Source organism: Frankliniella occidentalis, unplaced genomic scaffold (genome assembly GCF_000697945.3).
Source record: "Frankliniella occidentalis isolate FOCC.00 unplaced genomic scaffold, Focc_3.1 Scaffold56, whole genome shotgun sequence".
Classification (NCBI taxonomy): Eukaryota; Metazoa; Arthropoda; class Insecta; order Thysanoptera; family Thripidae; genus Frankliniella; species Frankliniella occidentalis.
In genome coordinates this window covers 219,813-240,895 of record NW_026267186.1, presented here as the reverse complement: position 1 = coordinate 240,895, position 21,083 = coordinate 219,813, and the positions used below count along the sequence as shown (strand labels likewise).

General features: G+C 44.3%; 2 protein-coding genes across 4 annotated transcripts; one reads left to right on the top strand and one right to left on the bottom strand.

Moving 5' to 3' along the window:
• Positions 1-28: 28 nt before the first annotated feature.
• On the bottom strand, positions 29-3,432 carry LOC113212197 (cytochrome P450 4c3). Its single transcript, XM_026430809.2, has 5 exons — positions 3,009-3,432; positions 2,583-2,777; positions 2,094-2,390; positions 1,103-1,471; positions 29-683 (listed from the first exon to the last, which is right to left on the bottom strand). The coding sequence occupies exons 1-5, from the start codon at positions 3,399-3,401 to the stop codon at positions 411-413; spliced, it is 1,527 nt and encodes a 508-aa protein (XP_026286594.1). The 5' UTR covers positions 3,402-3,432; the 3' UTR covers positions 29-410.
• An 808-nt stretch (positions 3,433-4,240) lies between these two features.
• LOC113212199 (zinc finger SWIM domain-containing protein 8 homolog) lies at positions 4,241-20,553 on the top strand. Of its 3 annotated transcripts, none has more exons than XM_026430811.2 (27): positions 4,241-4,916; positions 5,467-5,712; positions 5,803-5,978; positions 6,082-6,255; positions 6,382-6,518; positions 6,628-6,823; positions 6,917-7,156; positions 7,246-7,542; positions 7,637-7,791; positions 7,874-8,767; positions 8,841-8,979; positions 9,055-9,228; positions 9,317-9,515; positions 9,592-9,757; positions 9,870-10,026; positions 10,101-10,290; positions 10,434-10,623; positions 10,726-11,009; positions 11,092-11,303; positions 11,391-11,519; positions 11,606-12,163; positions 12,271-12,531; positions 13,248-13,709; positions 14,995-15,184; positions 15,285-15,459; positions 15,540-15,689; positions 15,773-20,553. In XM_026430811.2, exons 1-27 carry the CDS (start codon positions 4,730-4,732, stop codon positions 15,831-15,833), a joined length of 6,399 nt encoding a protein of 2,132 aa, XP_026286596.1. In that variant the 5' UTR covers positions 4,241-4,729; the 3' UTR covers positions 15,834-20,553. The 3 variants fall into 3 exon arrangements, with proteins under 3 accessions (XP_026286596.1, XP_026286597.1, XP_026286598.1); XM_026430812.2 differs by having other exon boundaries at positions 4,242-4,916; positions 9,058-9,228; XM_026430813.2 differs by lacking the exon at positions 13,248-13,709 and having other exon boundaries at positions 4,245-4,916.
• The last annotated feature ends 530 nt before the right edge of the window (positions 20,554-21,083 follow it).

Genomic DNA, 21,083 nt, shown 5'->3' with positions numbered 1-21,083 from the left:
AAACTAGGGGGTAAGGGGGAGCAGAAAGCAAGCAAAGGCCACCCTTAAAACAGCCACATAAATAGCTACAAATCTAATAAAGTTTTTATGTACAAGAAAAGCACATCTTCCAGAAATAAAACCTATTCAAAACATTATGCAAACAAGTCAATAGGGCGTCCCATACACCTCCTGCCCTATAGTAGCCTGTACTTTTTGTTGTTATTATGTACTGCATGCAGCCGTGCTGGACGCCTCAGATATACTGCGAGTAGGCAACCCGTACAATAAGAAAACAAGATGGGGCCAATCGCACACCCTGTCTGTAGGTCTTGGATTCAGTCAAACTTTCGAACGAAAACGAAACGACATATTTTTGTCTAGTCATCAGTTTGACAGAACTGACGGTGTGCTGGGCTAGGCAGGGCGGGCTACGCCCGGCGGTGCGCTCGCACCCGCAGCCCGTCCTTGGGCCTGATGATGAGCTCTCCGTGCAGCGTCAGGTCCTCCCTGCGGTCCAGAGACTCGAAGCGCAGCCTCCGGAAGAGCGCCGACAGGACGGACTTCTCCTCCAGGAGCGCGAACTTCTGGCCGATGCAGTTGCGGGGGCCGGCGCTGAACGGCACGTAGGCGAACGGGTGGCGGCCGACGCAGTTGTCGGGGAGGAAGCGGTCCGGGTCGAACACCTCGGGCTCCGGGAACACCTGCGGGTAAGAGATCAGGGTTTGAAACATAGGCGCGCCTGGTAAATGGAAAATGTACCCCCGCGATAGCATTTTGTCTAAGTGGGGTAATTAATTGTACAATATATAGCGTGCACCAAAAGCTTCTATGACGACCAACCCTGAATTCTACTGTCTTCTACAGGTGTCTGATTTTTTTTTTTTTTTTAGGAAAGTGGAAAACCTTGATAAATTCCCATAATTTTAGAAATCCTGCAGAGATTTTAAGGCAAGCTCCTCAATCAGAAAACTGAGTATGACATTTTTACTTCCTTAAAATGCACAACATGAGTTTTCTCAAACTAGGGGAGTTTCCTCAAAGTTTTCACCTCTTCCTAAAAACATCTGACTGACATGGTTTTTACCATGTGAAGTGCCGCATGTAGTGCGCGGACACTCACCTCGGCGTTCCGGTGCAGCATGTAGATGACGAGCATGGCCGTGGTGCCGGCGGGCACGGTGTACGGACCGATCTGCGTGTCCTCGCGGAGGCTGCGCGCGAAGGCGGGCACGCTCGGGTACAGCCGCAGCGCCTCCTTGATGCAGCACTCGAGGTACTTCATCTCGGCCAGGTCCTTCATGGTGACGCCGCGGCCGGGGTCGTCCGCGAAGATGTCGTCCAGCTCGGCGTGCACCTGGCGCTGCACGTGCGGGTCGCAGCCGATGAGGAACAGGCACCACGAGATGGCCGCCGACGTCGTGTCGTGGCCCTCGAACATGAACGTGTCCACCTCCTCGCGGATGTCGTCGTCGGACAGCACCGCACCGCCCTGGCGGCAGATAGAGAGGCCGTCAGCGTCGTGGGGTGGGACTCCGGGGCGTCCTCGAGGACGAGCGTGCCAACGCGCGCGGCTGGGCGCAGGGCGGGCCGCCGGCTCCGCGCGCCTGCCTGGCGGGTCGGACTACCTAGCGCTTCGCAGGCGCTATAACTGGCACGCCCTCTGAGTGGCGACTGTCTTCCGTCTCTCTCGGTCTCATTACGTCATACGGCCGCAACAGAGACCTGAGGTTTGGAGCTAAACCGAGCTCACCCGCCGCCCGCCGCCCGTGCCCCGTTGCTGTATGCCTCTCAGCCTCACTCAAGAAATCACAGTGCTCATCACAACTTTGCATTCCGGGATCAAAAGAAGTACGCCGTGAGAAAAAATTACATCAACCTTTAAAAAATGATGACGTAGTTTTTCTCTGCTGTTTCTCTCAAGGGGTAGCCAACTCAAAAAAAAAAAAAATGTGTACAACGTATTTAAAAAAAATTATGGCTACCAAGGGCTTACCAGGTGAATACCTGGTGAATACCTGGTACATACCTAGTGAATACCTGGTGAATACTTGATGATTATCTGTGGATTTCAAGCATCTGTGCACACCTGATTGGTTGGTTACCACGCTCACCTGCGAGGCCTCGATGAGCAGGTCGAGGAAGGCGAGCCTGCGCTTGGAGCCGAGGTCGTCCTCGCCGCCGCGGCCGGGGCGGCCCTTGAGCCGCGCCTCGTCCAGGATCTCGGCCTTGCGCTCGCGAATCACCTTGGTGGAGAAGCCGTGCAGGTCGGCCAGGCAGCGCTGCTGCCGCCGGTACATGGGCGTGAGGTGGAACAGCCAGTCCGGCTGGTACCACACGGTGGACTGGCGCGTCAGCACGATCTCGGCCATGTCGTACACGGCGCGCACGTAGGGCGACTCGCTGTCCACCTGCGCGTAGGGATTTAAGTTTTACAAAAAAGTGTTTTCAGGAAGTTTTTGAAGTTATTTAAAAAAGTCCTTAATTATTTCTTCATAAGTTTAATAGTTTCTCTTCAAATTTTTGGAGTTTTTATTTTTTTTCTAGAAAAGTTTTCAATTTTTCCGGGAGAGAATTTCTAAAGATTAAAATTCTGAACTTACCTGCGCGTTGACCTTGCGGCCCATGGCCGTCTCGCAGATGATGTCCAGCGTGCAGAGCGTGACGAGCGGGAACACGTTGAAGCCCTCGGGGTCGCCGGCCAGCGCCTCCATCTTGTCGGCCAGCACGGCCGCCTGCTCCCGGAACACGTCGATGAAGTCGTCGAGGATGCGGAAGTGGAAGGCGGGTGTCAGCACCTATGGACGCCGAACAGGGGGCGTGAACGTTGTGTGCGTCGAAGAAGGTGAGTGTAAACCATGTATGGGTGGACGGGTGCCTTGTTTCATGACACCTGACTTTATGAATTCCCATAAGTTTTTTTTACACGCAGGGTATGTTTATAATACCGTCTGAAAACTCGCAGAAGGAATACCGACCCCTAAACCCCACCCTAAACAACGTGAACTTCCCGAGCGGGCGCTGCTCACCTTTCTCCGGCGGTGCCACTTGGCGCCCGAGCTGGTGAGCAGCCCGGTGCCGAGCCACGGCCGCAGGTACAGGTACTCGTCGCTCTTGTCGGTGAGCCGGTTGGAGCCGAGCACGGCCTCGACGGCGGCGGGCGAGCTCAGCACCACGTACGGCTGCGAGCAGAACCACGTGCGGCAGATGCCGTGCTGCCGGCCGAAGAGCTGCGTGATGCCGTTGAGCCGGCCGAACAGCTCGTCGTGCTCCACCGTCTGCTCCAGGGTGTTGCCGAGGATGGGCAGCGCGAACGGCCCCGGGATGCGCTCGATGAGGGCGACGAGGCGGCGGCGCCGCCACCAGCGCGCCGTCAGCAGCGCCACCAGCACCGCGAGCGCGACCGCCGTCAGCGGGGACATGGCGAGGAGGCCGCGGAGCTCTTCTGGGACCAACGCGCTATGCTGTAGCGTCAACGGTGCAAACACAAATTACGTCATAATACTGCGGGGCTCTTCTTTTTCTCGTTTCACTTTCTATGAAGCAATGATGAAATGTATCCATGCGGATTGTTATCCGCCATAACGGGCGTAACGGGCCGTTAACCCCCCCCCCCCTCCTCCCACCCCCTAATTCAACTTCGATAAATGTAAATGGTACCTGATTTCTGGCGATATGTCCGCGCGTGGCTGCGGGGTGGGGTGCCGTCACGAGCGGCCGGGCGAGGCGAGAGAAGACTGTCGAATGTGTGCACGCGCCCCCGCCCGCGCCCAGGGGCTGCGGATGAGACCGAGCGGACAGCTTTCACCGGCGGGCCGGCAACATGCCGCGGGCACCGGGACCGGGACAACCACCTATACACCCCACCGGGCACGCGCTCTCTCTCTCTCTCTCTCCCCCCCCTCCTCCCTCCCTCCCTCCCTCTCACTCTCTAAGACACACACACACACACACACATTTCCTAACTCGGGTGCCAGTCGTTTAAAAGGGTTTGAGTTTGAGTAGAGTGGGCTGTAGAAGAAAAATATTGATCGATGGATGACCGATTGGTTTACTGATTTATTGATAGGAAATTCAGTACAGCCGCAGTTGTCAAATTAAGATCCCGGCGGTTGTGGAGAAGCTCGGGGTGGGCTGCCTGTTCCGCGCAACGTTTCAAACAGCGCGCCACTCTGCTCGGCTCCAACGAGGGCAGCCGCTCGGCGCTCGGCTGCGCTCGGGTGGCGTCGGGCGGCCCGACCGCCGAGACCTCCGCGACGGCGACACACGAACGCGCCCGCCTCTCTCTCGTCGCCTTCTTCTTCCTGCCCTTCTTCTTGTTTTCCGCGAGCGAAGTAGGCCGTCGTCAGTCGAGCTCGTCAGCCATGTTTGTTATTGTCTGAGTGTGGTGGAACGTTGTGACGGCTCCCCGTGCGCGCCCCTCCCGAAGGACATCGTTTCGCCGTGTGTCCTGGACTGGCCGCGGCCTCGACTGGCCCTTGCCTTTCCACCGCGATGAGTGTCTAGGAAATTCAGCAAGATCGCGGCCCCCCAGGCCCGCGCCGCGCCGCGCGAGCGCCCAGGCGCTGCAGCAGCTGAGGGTCGAGCTGACAGGTCGCGGGGCCCAGGCAGGACCCGTTTCGTCGACATCTTCCAACGAGAGTTCTTCAGGGCCTCTGTGGCCTACTCGCGCCGCAACCTGGCCGCCAACAGGGAGGGCGCCGCCGCCGCCCCCGCCGCGCCCCCGGCCCAGGCCCAGGATGAGGCCCCTATGCTGGAATGGGGGGAGGAGGGGGACATGTCGTTCTACGACTCTGACCGCTTTGAGGAGGACTCGTTGTGCAGCTGGAGCAGCGAGCCCGAGTCGCTCTGCAACAACTGGAGGGGCTGGAAGAAGCCGACGCCGCCGCAGGCAACCGTCCACCACTACAACAGCAACGCCAAGAAGTTCTACGACGGTGAGTCGTGTGGTGGTGCACACCCCCCATTGTCCCTGGCGAGGACCCCGCCCCCTCCCCCGTGCCCCTTCACCCCTCGCCCGATCGGGGGCGAGCTGGGGGCGCACGGGGCCCCGTTGCACCCGGCCCGCCCCCCTCGGGCCCACCACCCCTAGAGTGAGCAGGCGATGATCTCCAACTCCAACTGAAAATGGTGGACCGTTTTCCACCATTTGTGCAGTACAGTTTCGATGTGGAGTTCTTGCAGAAGAGGAACCCTAAGCCGCCCTGGACGGGTAAAAAGTGCAGTGTGTCTGCGGTAGTAGGGGCGAGGGGTGCGCCGGGGGCGGGGCGTGTGTTTGACAGCTAGGCACAAATAGGACTCATGGCCTCTGTTGAGCAGAGAACCACAGGTCCTTCGTAAACCAGTGATATTTATGAGTCTACTTCTTCAAAATTATGCTGACAGTCTCAGTCGGCAAGAATTCATGTTTATTTTTGTAGACTGCTTGTTATGTGGGTGTAATTGTTTTTTCCATAATTCTCTAAGAGGTGTTTATTTTGTTTACAGATGGAGTCCCTTCCTTGACGGAGCTGTGCGCTAGGACTGTGGCGTCACACATACCATTTGAACTGGTTGAACATGTATACCCTCCAGTTCCCGAACAGCTCCAGTTACGAATTGCGTATTGGAGCTTTCCAGACAATGAAGAAGACATTAGACTGTACTCCTGTCTGGCGAATGGAAGTGCTGATGAATTTCAGAGAGGTGATCAGCTATACCAGAAACGTGCTATTAAAGATCCCCTACAGATAGGTGAGTATAAATAGTTCATTTTTAAGGGTAACTGCATTTTTACTTCCCTTAGAAAATTGTTTTAACTAAAGCTGGTTATATGCTTGACAGGTTTCCACTTAAGTGCAAGTGTATATCCACCGTCAAATGTTAATCCTCTTGATGCAACCTACAATGTAGCTGTAACGTTTGACAGAAGAAGAATTACATCATGTAACTGCACGTGCACATCAACAGCATATTGGTGCTCTCACGTTGTAGCAGTTTGTCTGTATCGTATTCACTTGGTAAGAATTAAGTTTCTTCACTGTAAATTTGGTATTGTTTCAACTTTGATTTTATGTATATATTTATTATACTTGTGTGTTAATTGTGAATTTTATTTAACAGTCCAATCAAGTGTGTCTACGTGCCCCTGTCAGCGAATCTCTATCTCGACTGCACAGGGATCAGTTACAGAAATTTGCTCAATATCTAATAAGTGAACTTCCTCAGCAAATACTCCCAACTGCTCAACGTCTTCTTGATCAATTGCTATCTACTCAACAAACTGCCATCAACTCTGTAAGTTGTTTTTTTCTGTTCACATTAGTATTATGAAGTATTATGAAGTATTGCTTTAGTATTACTATGTGTGTTTCTCTTTGTTTTGTTTTGTTTTTCATTTTTGTTTTTAAACATTTTTTGTAGGTTTGTGGGGCTCCTGATCCCACTGCTGGTGCCTCAGTTTCTGATCAAACCTCATGGTATCTGGACGAGAAAACACTTCATGACAACATTAAGAAAATTCTTATCAAATTTTGTGTGCCTGCTCCTATAGTATTCAGGTGAGATGATATCTTGTTTAATTCTAGAAGTTAGATTATCTATGTATATTTATTTTTTTCGATTGCTGGATTTACAATGACAGTGACCTGAACTTTTCTTTCTTTACAGTGATGTGAACTACTTGAGCACCACTGCACCTCCTGCTGCAGCAGAATGGAGTTCCCTGCTAAGACCTCTCAGGGGAAGAGAACCGGAGGGGATGTGGAATTTATTGTCCATTGTCAGAGAAATGTTTAAACGTAATGATCGTAATGCTATTCCATTGCTGGAAATTATTACTGAAGAAGTCCTAGCATGTGAACAGGTCAGAAAAAACACAATATCCAGCTACCCCAGAATTACTGGTAGTTAGTCCTAGAAATAGAAATTGAACACTGATGTTAAATGTTTTTCTTAGATTCTTCTTTGGTGGTTTAATACTAAAGTTGCCTTGCACAATGGTACTTCTGGACATGGTGGAGGAAAACATGGCAGTGTCAACAGCAATAGCCAAGCAAGTCAGCATGCATGTTCATCATTATGTGATGAAATAGTTATCTTATGGCGATTGGCTGCTTTGAACCCAGGGCTTGGTCCTGATGAAAGAGAGTTGCTCAAATCTCAGTTCCATGATTGGCATATTAACATTGTTAATAAAGTACGTAAGCTCGAGTTCTTCTTTGATTCATTATTCTGATTACTCTGCCTGATTATTAACGCTGTTGTGTGTTATTTGTATCTCAATAGGTAACAAAAGCTCGTGGGATGCCCTCCTCTTTCTCTAGTGGAGTACAATTTAATGGCAACCAGAACAATGGAACACCACCGTCAACCATTTCCAATTCGAAGATGAATGGTTTCCGTTCTGACTTGGAAGTGTTCCCAGGGTTCAGACCAGCCTACGAAGCCTGTTATCTAGACTGGGAGGACTACCCAATAACTGGCATTACATACCAGCATGGAGTGAGTGAACTGTATCACTGCCCTTTCACATGTTTCCGCCATGCTGGAGATGCAAGCAGATCCGATAATGTTGTGAATCAGGTAAGATCCATCAGATGAAACTTTGATAAATTGTGAAGACATAAGATGTTTCCTATTATAAATTGTTTCTACAACTACTTCAATTGAATTGTAGGTAAACTCTTCACAAGCAGTGCTAAATTGTCAACTACCCAATACACACCATCCTCATCACTTTCATCACCACAATCCCCACCTTCAGCACAATAACACTCAACAAAGGGCTCCAAGACCACTGCCTTACAATGAATTCCCATCTTTTATGGGAAAGTAAGTATCTAGATGGTCCATTCTTTTAAAATCCTTTTTTGCTTTTCTTATTAGAGAGTTAATCCAACTGTTGAATTGATAGGTGCTCGTTTGGTATGGGCTTTGCAAATACCTTGGTGCGTGCTAATGGCAACAGAAGCAGTGTCAGCAGTGAGGGATTCTGTGAAAATGATGCAGAAGGTGAGCTTTTACCAATGCCTATCAACTTGCCAATGGTTCTGAACACAGGGAGAGGAAGTAACTCTTCATCCAGTAGTGGCAATAACAGCAGTAGCTCAAGTAACAGTGGTGACCGAAATCACGCTAGAGGTGGAGCTCGCCCCAAAGAGTACCCCGCCTGCACTGAAGACGCCAATTGGCAAAAAGAGGCCAAAGAACTTGATATCGAAAATATTAATTGCTTTGGGTTTGATGAAGTTGAAAATGCATTCTTGTCAGCCTCAAGATCTGGAAATTACCCGAAGGAAACAAAACGGACATCAAACAGCACTGACGATGAGGATGTTGGGCTGTTTGATGTAGCATGTTCTTCAACAACAGATCAACAGAGAGAGCCCTTGAAATGTACCTCGCTAGATGCACCCTCTGATCATTCCAAAGGTGGCCAAGAGCCTCGGGTTGAGGCTGCCGAGACGGATGAGGCAGCTGAGCCTAGCAATCCTAACGATTATTCAGGGGCGGGTGAGGAAGAGGGTGCTTGTGGTCCTGCTGTTGCAAGTCCAGAAGATACCGATCCAGAGAGGCGCCCATCAAAAGACGACTCTGTTTCTTCAACATCAGATTCTTACCATTATTCAGGCGATGATTACACTGTGTATTATTATGACACCAAAGCTGTCAATGAACCTGATAAGAATGTGAGTCGTGAAACCGATGGTGATAAGAAAGATGATAAAAATCGGTTATCACCAACTATTGATAAATTATTGGACAATGTCAAGAAAGAAACTGACCCATGGGAGACTCTGTTTGCAAGGTATATTAGTTGTGTCCAAGTAATCGGATTTTTCAATGAACTTGCATTTTTTTTAAATGTTATCTTTGTTTAGGGCTGAGGGTCTTCATGCTCATGGCCACAGTAAGGATGCTTGCACACTTGCTGTGCAACTTGCAGAAGAACTGCTTGCCAACCCCCCAGAGCTAATGATAGATGTTCCACCATTGATTAGCCGGGGAAAGAGGAAGAAGGTGATAACTTTGCTTTTCTGCCGTTTTTAGTGTCTATCTTCCCTTTGCACTCTCCTTTACATATCTTTGTTATAGCAGGTTAATCCAGCTTCTCATAATGTTAGCTGTTTAGCTACTGCCACCCTATCCAAGTGCGCATTTTTGTGCCAAGTCCTGGCAGAAAATCGTGATTATTTTCACCTAGCTTTTCGAGTAGGTCTTTATGGACTGCTGATGGCCAGACCCCCTGCAAGTACTAAACCACTTGAGGTAAACCTATTGTGCTACCACTTGTATGTCAGTTTAATTCCTCGCAACCATTCCAAAAATTGTATGAACTTAATGTTTGTCACTCCAGGTAAAGCTGACCAACCAAGAAATTGAACTTGTTGGGCTTTTGAAAAAGATTCCATTGGGTAATGCAGAAATTTCTATTGTACGGGAGCATGCACAAACACTGAAAGATGGAACATTAAAAAGCAGAGGGGAAGCTCTCCTACCAACTATGCTGGCCTCATTTATCTTTGAAGTCCTCGTCTCTCCTAACAGTAACAATGGTAAGTATTGCCTGTAAAGGTTTGAGAAATCTATTTATTACATGTTCCCCAACCATGATAATTCTTCTCCGTTCAGGTTGTGCAGTCCGAGATTTCAAAGGACAAGTTATGTCAAATTCATCTTTGCGGTGGACATCAGATGAACCTCTTGGCTTTGAGGCTGCAGTTGCTGCAATGGGCTTAAAAGCAAACGTGTCAGAGGCAGACCATCCTTTGCTCTGTGAGGGCACTCGAAGACAGCGGTAAGTTAATATTAAGTACTGCACAATGTTTTGATCAGTTTTTGTTGTTTATTAATTTTAATTTTTTTGAAACTTTCTGCAATACATGGGAATTTTTGTTGTTTCATTACAGTGGGGATCTTGCGATTGCTTTACTTTATCATTACAAAGATGACCCTGAAAAGGTTGCAAGAATAATGGACAAACTTCTTGATAGAGATGTTCACCAACTTCTTAAGACCCCATTGCTTCCCTGTTACTACACTGCTAATCCACCAACAAGAAGTCTGGTAAGCAATGAGATCTTAGTTCCTTTACTTTTACTACAAATTTGTATTTCATTTTCTTGTTCTGTGTTTTGTAGAATCGTTCAAGAAGGGATGATGTAAGACAGAGAGACGCAGTTGTAGCAGCATCCTCAAATCTTTCTGGAGTTACTACATCAACAGCTGTGTCTTCTGCTTCTACGCCTTCTGCGACAGTGGCATCGGCAGCTACTGCAGCTGTTTCAACACAAGCAGCTGAAGCAGGAGCTTTTCCTGAAATACCCATTGGTATGAATCGTTGTTGTATTGCACTCTGGGGAAACCTCCCTTATTTTAAACTTTAAGGATATGGTTGGAATGGTTTTGTTTAAAAAATGAGAAAGCTTTGCTCTGTCATAACTTTTTGATTTTCTGTTTTGCTTTATCCTTAGCTGTTGGATCTGCAACAGGCGGGAGCCGACCTCACAGTACACCTAGTGCTGAGCTGGATCAGAGTCTTGCCTCATTGTCATTGAATAGCCCTCATGCCGCACCAGGTCCTAGTGGGCCTACTGTGGCTGTCTCAACACCCAACATAACACCAAACACTGCCTCAACGTCTAGGTCAAAAGAAACTACACGGTGAGACCAAGATTTTATTATTATTATTGCAGTCTTTATTTTGTTTGTATTTTATACAAAAGTCATTTTTTTAAATATATTTTTATTGTGTTTCTCTATTAGGTACAAGAATAAAAGAACATATCCATCTTTACCAAATCAACCCTCAGAATCAGGAGCCCATTTCATGTTTGAATTGGCAAAGACGGTACTTGTGAAAGCTGGTGGCAACAGCAGTACATCGCTTTTCACTCAAGCTACCACTAGCACGGGCAACCACCATGGTCCCCACCGAGCTTTGCATATGTGTGCGTTCCAAATTGGATTGTATGCACTTGGTTTACATAACTGTGTATCTCCAAATTGGCTGAGTAGAACATATTCCTCACATGTGTCATGGATCACAGGTGATACTTTTTTGAAGAAAGTTATTCCTTTACAGTGGCTTTATCTTTTGAACTTTTTTCACACCATCTTTTCTATTTAAAGGTCAAGCAATGGAAATTGGTGCGCCAGCAATATCTTTCCTGATAGACACATGGGAAGGTCACCTGACTCCGCCAGAAGCTGCAAGCATCGCAGACAGAGCGTCTAGAGGCTGTGACCCTAACATGGTCTCAGCTGCCGCTGAGTTAGCATTATCATGCTTGCCTCATTCTCATGCGCTTAATCCCAATGAAATAACTAGAGCAATTTTACAGGTAATTTTTTTTAAAAAATGTTTTTTATTCTCTTATTTTTTCCAAAATTGTAGAGGTGGTTTCCTAATTTTGTCATATTTGTTGCAGTGTAAGGAGCAAAGTGATCAAATGCTAGAACAATCTTGTCTCACAGTTGAGACTGCTGCTAAGGGAGGTGGGGTATATCCAGAGGTCCTTTTCCAGGTAGCAAGATACTGGTATGAACTCTTCATGAAGGTAATTATTCACCAAAACCACCTGAGAAAACTGTTCTTTCAGTATGTTCAATTGTATCATCTTTGTTTTTCTACTCTCCATTTCAGTATTCTTCAGGAAGTGAACTGCCTATCGAATTTGATATTCCTGAACCCGTCTTTGCCATGGAAGCAAACAGTATGATGGTGCTAGACCCAGGCCCTGCAGCTGCTGGCTCTGTCCCAAACATGGGTGGCGTTGGAGTGAATGGCATGATGCAGGGTGGCATGCAGGGTGGCCCGCCTCAGAATATGGCTATGATGCCTATGCCTTTCGGCATGGCACCCTATGGGTTTGCTGTTCCCAACAACCATCATCCCATGTCCAATGCTTTCAATGTACCTCCGCGTATGCCACCGCCACCGGCTTTCCAATGGTTGCCCCCCAACCAATATCAATACCCACCCAATTCAGTAGCAAATGCCCATCAGGGAAACCATCCGGGGACTCACCCGACATATAACCAATTGCCCCAACAAGGGATGCAGTTCTATCCTAACATGAACATGCGTCAAGGAGGTCCACAGCCCGTTCTAACACACACTGTTTTCGAGCTGAGAGCACCTGGAACAGGATCACCTCAGAGTATTGGAGGACAAGCCTCATCTCAACAACAGGTGCCTCAGGTATGGACGTGATTGTTTCTTATTATTGAAGTTTAGGCTTTATTCATCATTTTACCAAGATTGTTTAAAAACTTTCTTAATCTTTCACTTTTGTTTATTCTCTGTAGATGAACATTCCACCAAGTTTGCGTCAACTCCAGATACCTTTGAGAAACGTGCAGCAAATGCCTTTGTCTGCATTCCAGACATTACAGTCAGTTCAAGGATTGCAACAAGGCATGCCCCAGGGAATGCCCCAAAATGTCCCTCAAACTGTGTCTCAGAACATGCAGCAAGGAATGCCTCAAGGAATGCCTCAGGGGATGCAACAAGGAATTCCTCAAGGAATGCATCCAGAACTGCAAATTCCTGTTCCTCAGCAACCACAAGTAAGACTGAACTTGATATTTTTATCTCCGCTCTCTGGTATACAACATACTGGAACTGTTATTATAGAAGGCTGGAAGGTGATGGGGCTTCCTTGTAAATTTCTTTTGGTGATAGTAACCTGTGTTTTTTGATGCACGACTTCATGGTGTGGTTTTACTGTTTCACTATCTGTCAGTACCCATGTGTTGTACTCTTACAGTTCCTATACTGGTCAAAAATTTCTGAAGACATTGGTTTAGTTTTCGTTTTGATGTGTGGGTTCAGCCAGACATGTCTTTGTGAATGAAAATACCTTGGAACTCAACAGTTTTGTCATAGACTCAATATGGCGTGCGTGAGACAGTTCTTAGTACCCAGACTTGTCCACTAGCTTCACGCAATGTGCTCCATCGTTAAGAATATAAGCATTTTGAAATCAAAGTTCTCTGCATGTGGAGTTGTGTCCGTGCTAAAATATGCTTGGGACAAGCATGCCTGTTGGCTTTCCAGTGGAAAAGCTTTCTTCTTGAATGTTGACAACAGCTCTCGAAAGAACTTTGAGGTCTGATGTGGTTGTTGAAACGGAGCCAACCTTAAGCATAAACAGCCTGCTTTAGAAGGGAGGGGATATTCTTTATACAAAAGACATGTTTTCCGTGCCACCCCCTGCCTGTATGGTGCTAATGGTTGTTGCTGCTTGCCACTAACACTGTTATGGTGATTGTGGTTCGCACAGTCGGCTCAGCCAGACCAGGACGGGGCCCAGCCCATGGCTCTGCCCATGGCGGGGGCGGCCGAGGACGAGGGCGGTGAGGCTCGGGGCCCGCGGGGCGCCCAGCAGTTGGCCCGTCTGTTCGACGTGGTGCACCCGCGCGAGCGACAGCTCTACCTGCTGCCGGCGCTCGCGGATGCCGCCTCGCTCGCGCTCGAGGGCCGCGAGTTCCCCTGCGAGGCCCTTGCGCACATTCCGCCCAACCCGCCTCAGATCTCGGTCGTGGAGCCCAGCGAGTTGGCAAAGTCAGACATCCCCGAGGTGCGGAGGCTCGCGCTGCGCGGGGAGCCCATGATTCAGGTGGTTCACTCGAAAGGCCCGTTTGTCGTGGCGGTCCCGTTGAACCCGGTCAACTCGCCGGCACAGGCGCTGCTGCCGAACGTACCTCCGGTAAACCCGCTGGCACTCGTCCCTCAGCAGTGTCAGGTGCGTGTCAGCAGTCAGTCAGTTGTCAGCAGTCAGCTGCCTGTGGCCCGGCCCGCCAGCCGCCACCTCAGATCCTGTTTTTGCTTGCCTGCTTTCCGTTCCTTCAATTATGCTTGTTTGTCAACCGACAAGGGGAAATAGGCCGAATAAAAAGTAATTATGTTCCTCTGTGAACTTTATCTCCCTAGACTTCATGCAAAGTTCTGAGTTGCTTAAGTTTTATCAGAGTTTCTTGATAGAAGAGCAGTGAAGCTAATCAAAACTCTAGAGTGGGGGCGGGGGGTGGGAAATCGCATTATTGGAGCCTACTTCCCCTTATCAACCAATTTGGGATTTTGGATGTACTCTCTTTTTCCCCTTCCTTTCCATGGCTCTTGCACGTTGCTGTGTTTTTGTGTGTAGGAGTCGCACTATTTTCATCGGCAATTTTTGTTAATGCTTGCAGTTTTTCTCTCTCAAGATTTAGTGGAATATGCTGTGCATCCACACTTATATATGAGGAGAAGGTGGCTGAATATGTGTGTGTCAAATGTCCTTTTGTTTGCTTTAATTTTTATTTCCTGCAGCTCTTTCCAGTTGCCATGGTCAAGCTTAAATGAATGTCGTAACGCCCTCCCCCTTTTTTGGGCTCAAAATCATCAAAACATTAACTTTAAGAATATTTTTTATATCAAAAGGAATTTTCCCGCTAGCAAATTGGATCTACATCATGAAACTACATTTATATATGTCTACAGTTCATTAGGCCAGAAAAGTTTAGCTTACCATCTTTGGACTATTGCAGGCCACAATACTTGTTCATATCCAAGTGTTAGAAACCTGTTCACCTTTGCATGAACCCTCAATTGTAGCTGACTAAACTGTTATAGCTTTCTCTTACCAAACTGGGGTCATATGATGTTGAAGTTGTTATGTTATGTATGTATTAAAAACTTTTGAACTCATGTTGAATGAAGTGCATAACTTTTTAATTTTACAAGTTTTAGTATATTCTAATGTTTTTGCATTACTCAATCTAGTAATGAATGATTCAGAGGAACCAAAAATAATAAAAATGTCATCTACTTGTGAAAAATTCTAAAATTGAGCTGATCTATCTATCACTATGTAGCACTAGCTCAAAGATAAATTCAGATTCTGTGTTATGAACCATAGCATTTTAACTGTATTAGTTTTCTATTCAAACTTGCTTGGCCAAATGCTTTAGATGTGATTATTGGAGTATGTGCTGCCTATGTGCTATCTTACCCTCTTGTTTTTTTCTTCTTTCTCTTTTATCCTCTAGGTTCATCGGCATCAGCAGGGTTATACAGCTACACAATTGCGCTATCTTCTTGCTGCATATCGAGTTGGCATGCTGGCTCTGGAGACTCTGGCCCGAAGAGTTCATGATGATCGTCCTCAGGCCAAATATGCCAGGAACCCACCGTATGGGGAAGATGTGAAATGGCTTCTGCGAGTGTCTAAAAAACTTGGTTAGTTTACTCAATATATGTCATTTTTTTTACTAGTTTTTTTTGTTTTTTTGTTTTTTTGTTTTTTAGAAAAGTGTAAAAATTTTAATGTGTTGTGTAGGTAACCAATATCTGCACCAGTTCTGTGTTTGCGCTGTGAGCAGTATTGTGTCTCCATTTGTACTGCATGATGTTGCTTTGGAAGCAGCTCAGTTCTTAGCTCGGTTAAATCCAAGCATGGCAATGCAGCATCTGCGTTCTGCTCTTACGCCTTTGGTGCAGAAGTGCCAGCAAATGTAAGTCTTCAAGTTTGGTGTAACTCTCAGTATTATATGTGTTTTACTGAAATTTAATGATTTGTTTCGGTTTTCGTTAGGTACATCCAGTGTTTACATCAGAAGCTGTACCACTTGACTTCAGCAGACTATGAGGATTTTGTGAATATTGTCTGCTCAGCTCGAGCAGCATTCCAAATCACTCCAGAGGGAACACAACAATTTAAAGAATGGCTTCAGTCTATCAAGAGGTCTGTACAGTTGCATTCCAATCAGTTTGGTCTATCTAATGTGTTAACAGCTTTGACAATACCCAAATGTTTTCTTTTTCAAGGTCTAAGTCATGCAAGAAGGACCTTTGGGCCCAGATCAATGCTGGTCTGCAGGCTAAATGACAGTGGCCAGAAGTGGCCACTGCAATGTCCAGGTCGGCCACAGAGCCAGTTCTTGCAGTGGACTCAATCGCCAGTTTAGATCAAGAACCATTGGCAGCTGAAGTTTGAATTCTATTCTTAGCTTGTTCTCTTTAATACATGTGTGTATGTGACCTTGAAAGGTACACAACGCAACGCACACACATTCATTTTATTTCCACATTCACAACAGTGTTCTGGTTTGATTCAAACTATGAGTATGTTTTAACACTTCTGCAATTTTACTTTTAAAATTTCATCTCGCATCTTCACTTTACTTTATTGTAATGGTCTATCTGATGACCTGATAGTAGCTGTTCATGTTTCCAAAAGGGTGTTTCTTTCTTTCCTGACTGTTGTTTACTCCTTGTCATATTCATTACATATCTTGAGTTTTCTTCTACTTACAAGCAGATGTTGATGTTTATACATGATTGTTTTTGCATTGGGTTGTCATGCCTCTTATGGGCTCATATTTGCTTCTGATCTCAAAGTATCCTTGTCATTTTATTTTATTTTTATTTATGTGCACAGTAGTGCCCAATGGTACCAATTTCTTATTAAATTATTTTATCTCTTGTCTTCCATCCTTGCAATGTATAATTTTCATTATTCACCCTTCTAATTTCATACAGCATAGTGTACTTCATTTAAAAAGTAATTTATCACATCAACATATTGTCCCTACGTTTGTTAGACAAAATGATCTGATGTCTTGTTAATGACTGTTTTCTTTCTAGTGAAATTATTAAAATGTTGACATTTTTGCCAGTGGCAGGTGTGCAATATGGTTGTGTATTAAACTTTTATGTATATATGGCTTTGTTGTAAATGGTTATTACTTAGTAAGAATATTCATTAATCTAATCTACTCCAATTGATGCTAATATGATAGTACATATAGTGTTTGATGGTAAATAATTCTAGTTGTTGAAAATTACCCACATTTATTTGTCCCAAGGATCTCAAAGTACGTGGGAATTTCATTCTCACTTTTCACTTCAACTTTTGTTTTTGTACCTGGGCTCTTTTGGTGGGACAGTTTTTTATAGATTGACATGAACATTCGTTAAATTTACTTCAAATGAACATTTTCTTTCTCTTACATAAAGTTGAAGGGAAATTCTGGATCTTTTCATATCTTAAAACTTGCTTTGCATTGTCCATTTTGTGTCTGAAATACTAAAGCTCTGTTCTCTTCAATTATTCCTATAGGGTAATTGATGATGGTCCTTTTGAGTTTTTTTTGTTTTTTTTGGAGAGTGATGCATTAAGAAGATTTGATTGTAACGACATGGACTGATCTCTGATAGATGCTTATAGATTTGAATTTTTTTTTACTGGCACTCGTTTGTGCCATTGTTAATGAATATGTATGTTAGTTGTTATGTGACTCATGACACACTAGTTGTTGTTTGTTTTTCTGACAATTTAATTTAGATAAATTATAATTATAGCACTAATGATCTTCTTAAAACTGTTTGTATCTGTGATTTTACAACTTTAAGGAAGTTTACTTATTTATTTGTTAAGTAAGCAGTATACTTTTGAATGCGTAAAGGTATGATGGCATCAGATCACTACTAAATTTTTGTAACATTTTAAGGTAGTTCCTCTTTCCCTATTGGAAAAGGTTGAAAAAATGGCTGCGAGATTTTTTCCAGTCCTGTTGTAGATAATTGTGTAACCTCTTGAAGACTTTAATTTTTAATGATGTTAGGCTCATAAATTTATTACAGACTTCATGATTTTTTTGTTAGTTCCTGTCATTTATCTGAACACTTGAAAGGGAGGTGATTCTTTCTGCAATGGAGTTATTGAAAATTTTGATTGATTCTGGATCCTTATTTCTATGGAAAATAAAAAAAAAAAAGTTTTCTCTTAGTGTGTCATGTTTTGATGGAGTTTGTTGGAATATGACTTACAGGCTGCAAGTAAAAGTGTTTCAGGATGGTATTGATCAGCTTGATTGTACTAAGTAGGACCACAATTTCAGAAGAGAGAATTCTTATTTGATCAGATATGCAAGTGGTCATATTTTTTTCCCAGAATTGTATATATGTTACCGAGTGTGACAAACTTATTCTTAAAATGGCTTTGGAATTTTAAAATCCAAGGGAGTGGAGGAAAAATACTCCTAGCCACATTTTCTTTCTTTGTGTGTGGGTTTGTGTGTTGAAAGTTGGCAGGATGTTTGGGCCACTAATTATAGAATTTGTGGACCTTTAAGAGAATAGTTTGGACCTGCTCGTCAGGTGGGTGTTGACATGCAGGAGATGTCCCATATGATTCATATAATTTTAACTGTTGCAGAAGGGGCAAGTCCTTGGCTTATGTCAGGATATGTCTAAACATTTGACTGTGTGACGATTGAGAGTCTGAGTATAATGTAAGGGTTAGGCTTTGAAAGGGGATGCATTTTTTTATTCAGAATTATTGCTAGTGTGGGTCTCATCATTAGAGAATTGTGCTGCATACGGTACATCAGTGGTTAGTTCTAGTGATACATCAATTTTTGCATAGTCTATTTGGTAGCTTGGTGCATTTGACATGTATCACCTAAAGAGAAATAATAGATAACAGATCTAGCTTATACAGGTTATTTCTCCCTTCTGTCGTTTTGAAAATGTTTGGGTCGACATACTTCACGTTAAATTCTAGTTTAGTGGCGCAACCAAGGACCAAACAGCATAAGAAATCGTTCTGCAATGGATCTGTTATCGGTTCTACGTTACTACTCTTATGGTGATACAGCCTAAAATATGCCTTGACGGAACTACAAGTTCAACATCAAGTTTGCTGCTGAACATGTGTTTAGTTGGTGTCTTTTATTACAAATATGAAATATGAACTGAAGAGTTCTTTAAGGGATAGTGGGTCCATTCTGCACCCTTTCTGTAACCTACAGAATAAACTATTCTGTTGCAACATATTCTAGACATAATGTTTTATTGTCTGCTAGCTAAATTTTTACACAAAGTATTTTTGGGACTATCGACATTTTACATAGCTTGTGTGGTCTAGTGCTTATCCTGTCCTTTGAAGTATTACAGCTTGACCTTGCAGTCCCACTTTCCCATCTTGCTCAATTCTGTGTGAATTTCAATCTGTTTTACAAGTGATGATTATCCTATTTTCATAAGCATATACAATGTGGGACATATACAGCAGCATTTGTTGTTCTTTTGAGGCTGTAAAACTTAAAGCATAGTATAGATATTCTGATTAACCCATCATAATTTAGTTGCTGTGAAAATTTCTGAAAATTACTCATTTTATATTAAATCTGCCTTTTAAGTGAATTGTAAATATATTCAAATATGCCTATCAAATAATTTTAGTATATGAGATATTATTGTATGTACATAAAATGAAACTATTTAAATATTGAGTTTTTATTTAGCAACTCAACAGACTGTTTACTGTACTGTCTTCATTTAATATTCCGTTGTCTTTTGTTTTCTCCACTTTGTGTGTGTGTGTGTCCGTGAGAGAGAGGGTGAGTGAGAGTGTTTGTATGTGTTGTATTTGTTGGATCATTGTTTGCATCTATGAGGCTTTTCCTCAATAGCTGGATTTATCCTATGAAGCTGAAAGGTAGTTTAATGCCTAGCTCTCTTTCAAAAGCTGATCAAGCTAGGTATATTATAACTTTGGCGTGAGCTCGCTTTAGCTTCACAGGATTAAATCCACCCTCTTTCATGCTATCATCTATCATCACTCTGAACCCTTGCTTCTGTCAACCTAAAGGCATAATAGGTATTTATGTTTGTGTATTTCTTCTACTTTCAGAACTATTTCAATTCTTTCATAAACATTGTGGGAACACAGGTAAGACAAAAATAATATGAATAGCTTAGCACTACATTCTGGACACTCCCCTTATAAATTCATTCGCACCTGTGTTTTGTAACCACCACATATTTTGGTTGCAGTGAATCCTCTTTCTCATATGAATTTTCTGATGTGTTTTCCCTGACTTCTTATTTTAAAATTTGCAATCTGGGCAATTCTTCTGAGTCTATGAGCTTGACATTCTCCCTGCTATAATTTTGGTGTGTGCTTTCTTGTTTGCATATTTTATTAATATTGTGTTTTCTTTTCGCATATATTTTTTACCTATCCATCGCCCTTTCTTAAGAAAAATAAATGTAATTTTTGTGTTGCAAGTGTGTTTTGATCAATTTTCAATCTTAGACACTAAAAGTTCGCAAGCTTAATCATGACTGCTTTATTGTAGGATTTATCATATTGTGAGTCATTGATTTTGGTTTCGAATAGTCTAGGGGACATTTTTAACAGTGTTCATATTATTATTTTACTTTTTTGGGATTTGTTTTGATTAGTAATGTAAGTTGCAGCTGTTAACATACATTGCCATACAGCTGATCTGTTTGTTATCAATCTTTCATTATTTTTATGCTGGAATTTTACAGTGATGCTAGATGTTGTTGAACCACAAAATTCATGAAATAGCCATTTAAACATTTGCACAATAAATTGGTCATAATTTGTACAAAATTGTTTGGGATTTCGTACAATGGTGAACGGAGTGTGTTGGAACCCTGAACAATTTTGTGTGTGAAGAATCTGGAAGGTGTTTTGTCCTTAAAGCATATTGTTGTCTGTCCACTCAGAAGGATTGGTTTATTTCCTCTCTATGTCTATATTTTATTTGAAATAAAAGAAATGCAGATTTGAAGTTTTAAATTGTGATATCTTCCAACACAAACCTTGGGGTAGGTTTCGCCCCTTACCCATGCCTTACCGAAAGGGGCCGCACAGACGACTCGCACGTGGATTGCCTACCCTCCAGGCGCTCTCTAGCCAACACTTCCCTGCCTATTTGTGGCCACAATGCTGGCGGCCAGAGTCAGCTTAATCCGACCCGACTATAGAACACACTTTTTCGAGTAATATGAAATCCGAAGCCTTCAGGGTAGAAGCAGAAGGCAAGGACCTACTCTGCTCATAATCCCCGATTATCTAATCTAACACAATGGGGCCCGGGGTCCCCCTCCAAACCTAAGGGATAGTATGTGTACTGATTGCCTACCCTTCAGGGAACGACCAATTCTACGCTGTCGCTGACTGCTAAATACAAAATAAAATAAAAGGGGAAGAAATATTTGTTTTTGTTCCCACAACATATAGCCTACCCTTTGTTGCGTTTTGAAGTGCTGGGAACAACATATCAAAAGATGGCAAAACTTTGTTGGGGTTCGTATGGTT